Source organism: Bactrocera neohumeralis, chromosome 4, assembly GCF_024586455.1.
Source record: "Bactrocera neohumeralis isolate Rockhampton chromosome 4, APGP_CSIRO_Bneo_wtdbg2-racon-allhic-juicebox.fasta_v2, whole genome shotgun sequence".
In the NCBI taxonomy this organism is placed as follows: Eukaryota; Metazoa; Arthropoda; class Insecta; order Diptera; family Tephritidae; genus Bactrocera; species Bactrocera neohumeralis.
Window position 1 is genome coordinate 39,146,251 of NC_065921.1, and position 2,776 is coordinate 39,149,026.

General features: G+C 36.5%; 1 protein-coding gene across 1 annotated transcript; it reads left to right on the plus strand.

The window, feature by feature from the left end:
- Positions 1-665: 665 nt before the first annotated feature.
- Positions 666-1,395, plus strand: LOC126754853 (endocuticle structural glycoprotein SgAbd-9-like). Its single transcript, XM_050467039.1, has 2 exons — positions 666-681; positions 884-1,395. Exons 1-2 carry the CDS (start codon positions 666-668, stop codon positions 1,393-1,395), a joined length of 528 nt encoding a protein of 175 aa, XP_050322996.1.
- The last annotated feature ends 1,381 nt before the right edge of the window (positions 1,396-2,776 follow it).

Sequence of the window (2,776 nt, forward strand, 5' to 3'; positions counted from 1 at the left end):
TAAAACTTTGTTTATAATAAATCAAAAAGCTAGCAAGCATCAACTACAAATAAATGAATTTTCACTTTCCTACTAAAGCTTTAAATATATAAATCATAATTAGTTTTTATGGATTGGCTGAATTGGCCAAAAGCCAAGAGAGCCAAAAAATTAATTCAAGCTATAATTTACACGCACAAACATATTTACGTTTTTTTGGAACTAATTGGCATAAAATCTGCTCAAGTCACACAAGCATATACACCAAGTGATAAATAGATATCTCAACACCCAGAATAAAAAATAGTCCCTAATTAATTTATAATTCTTTAATCTTTCTACTCTTCCCGTTCTTTTTAGCTGCACCCAATCTTCACATGCGAAATACGTGCCAACAGCATCAACACTCCCAGGTTCCCCAAAACCTTCACAACTATCCAGAGTTACGAGCGCTAGTTCAACAAACCCATTAATACGCGCTTTCAAAGATCTGCAAGTGTTTATTGGTGAGCCTCAGAGTTCGGCGAAACTTTCTACGCATTGCATATGCCGTTGAGATTTCTCCATTATGATTTTTTTCTGCGGCAATAAATTACGACATAAATTTACGAATATTATATAATAGAAATAACAAAGAACAAATGCAAAAGCAAAAACAAAAACAAAGACTAAGCGTTTACGCGTGAATGGTGAATGAAGATGGTAAGTGAAGAGAAAGAAGCAGAATGATGGTACGATTCTGCTGGCGGGTATAAAAACAGATTTGACAATGCCTGCAGCAGACATTTATTCTATTCTAGACAGTGAAGCAACTTCGGGCTATCGGCACACACTTTTGTTTAATACTTCGACGCACCGAAAGCAAATCCTCAAATTATTAATTAAATATGGCTAAATTGGTTAGTGTTAAACGCTTTTAATACCTTTTATAATATTCTATTAAACAAATTTTTTTTTTCTTATTTTCATTTACTCCACAAACAGTGCGTGGTCCTGTTCATTTGCGCCTCAGCTTTCGCGCTCGCCACAGCTGCCACCATACGCGATCGCCCCCTGGCGATAGGCAAGCCAGTGGTTGCCGTTGTGCAGACCGAGAAGGAGAAGGAGTTCGTGCCAATTGTGAAATCGGTGGCAGAGCGTAAAGATGATGGCTCTTTCGTCTTCTCCTACGAGGGTGCCGATGGCACGCAGCGTGAGGAGGTTGGCATTGTAAAGAACGCCGGCACCGACGAGGAGACTTTGGAGGTTTCGGGCTCTTACCGTTACTACGATGCCGATGGTCAGCTGATCGAGGTGCGTTATACCGCGGGCGAAAATGGTTTTGTGCCACAAGGCACGAATATTCCACAAGAAATCACGGCAGCAGCGCACGCCGCAGCTGAGGTGGCGCGTCGTCAGCCGGTGGAAGTGAAATGAGGTGCGTGTGTTTGGTCGACAAATCAGTGATTGGAGTAGTTTGAAGTGCTTTATAAGTACGCGTGTCTATTGCTAATAAATTAAAGAATTACATTTTGATAATAAGAAATAAAAATACAAAAGAAAATTATGTAAAAAATTTAGTTAAAAGTCTTGTTAATAATTAGCATGAAGTCTGCCGCATTCCGTTGGTGTCATTTGCGCCTGCACACCTTACAAGATTTGTACACAACCTTTTCAAAAGTGACACCTGAAAAATGCTTCAACCAGCCGCATTATCATAAGTAACAGCAAAGTAAACTAACCTAAATGTGAGTAATACACTGTGAATGTGAAATGTGAGCTTTAAACGTTTTTGTGATGGTTGCTGTTCCTCTGGTCCTATATCACCAGATTCGGTAATTTTTGAAGTGATCCTTTTAGGGATGTAAAACATATCGACTTCTACAAATAATTAAATTAAAAAAAGCAACCAGAATTTTTTAGACCGAAGTTGAAAATAGTTTTTAGTATAGCAGTCAACAGTATAACATTTTTATTAAATAAAAATAACGAAATGATGTATATAAATTGCGACAAAAACGCACCCGGAAAATGTAATTTAACTCCCCGGGCAAATGATATTTCAAAAAAATTCAAGTAGGTAGGACTGTCCTTAATTACTATGCCAAATATGAGCGCGAGCCAGTTTGTTTCAAATCGGATAAAAATATCGGACATATGAATTGTCTCAAATTCTGTATTTCTAATCCTACTTCAAGTGAGGAATCATTGCGAATATTGGAAAAGGTTTACGGTGATTAAGCTCTAGACGACTTTCGACCTCTTTAACTGATGAAAATATTAAAAAAGTGGAAGTTAGGACATGAGCTACTTGGCGAAAAAATGCGTGATAGTAATGTTTATATTTTTTACTCCTTTACAAAGCAGAGACTTCAAGGAAGAAAAAGAGAATTTCCGATTAAAAATGGAAAACATATATATTGCCTACTTTTTACCATTTTCAAAGGTTCCAACCTATTGCAATAGGTAATGAAAACATCCAAGTTATTTCGAATTGATTCCTTATATTTCGAAAATAGCTTCAACCTTATCTGCGAATCAAATCTTTATATAGTGCAAAGTTAAAAACGTTATGATCGATTATGATCGTATATGTATGTTCAGAGAATATACTATAAGTAGACTTAGTGTTATGATCAAAAATATTATCATATCTTAATTCAAATGTTGGTCCATCCGTTGAGTTCAATTTTGTCGTCATTTCAAGTAATGGTCAGGCGTGATTCATTAGAGTTCAATCTCCACAGAAAAAGTTTGTGATAACATGATCGTTCGAGAAACGTGAAATTATTTCAAGTGTTCTCTCAAGTATTGATGC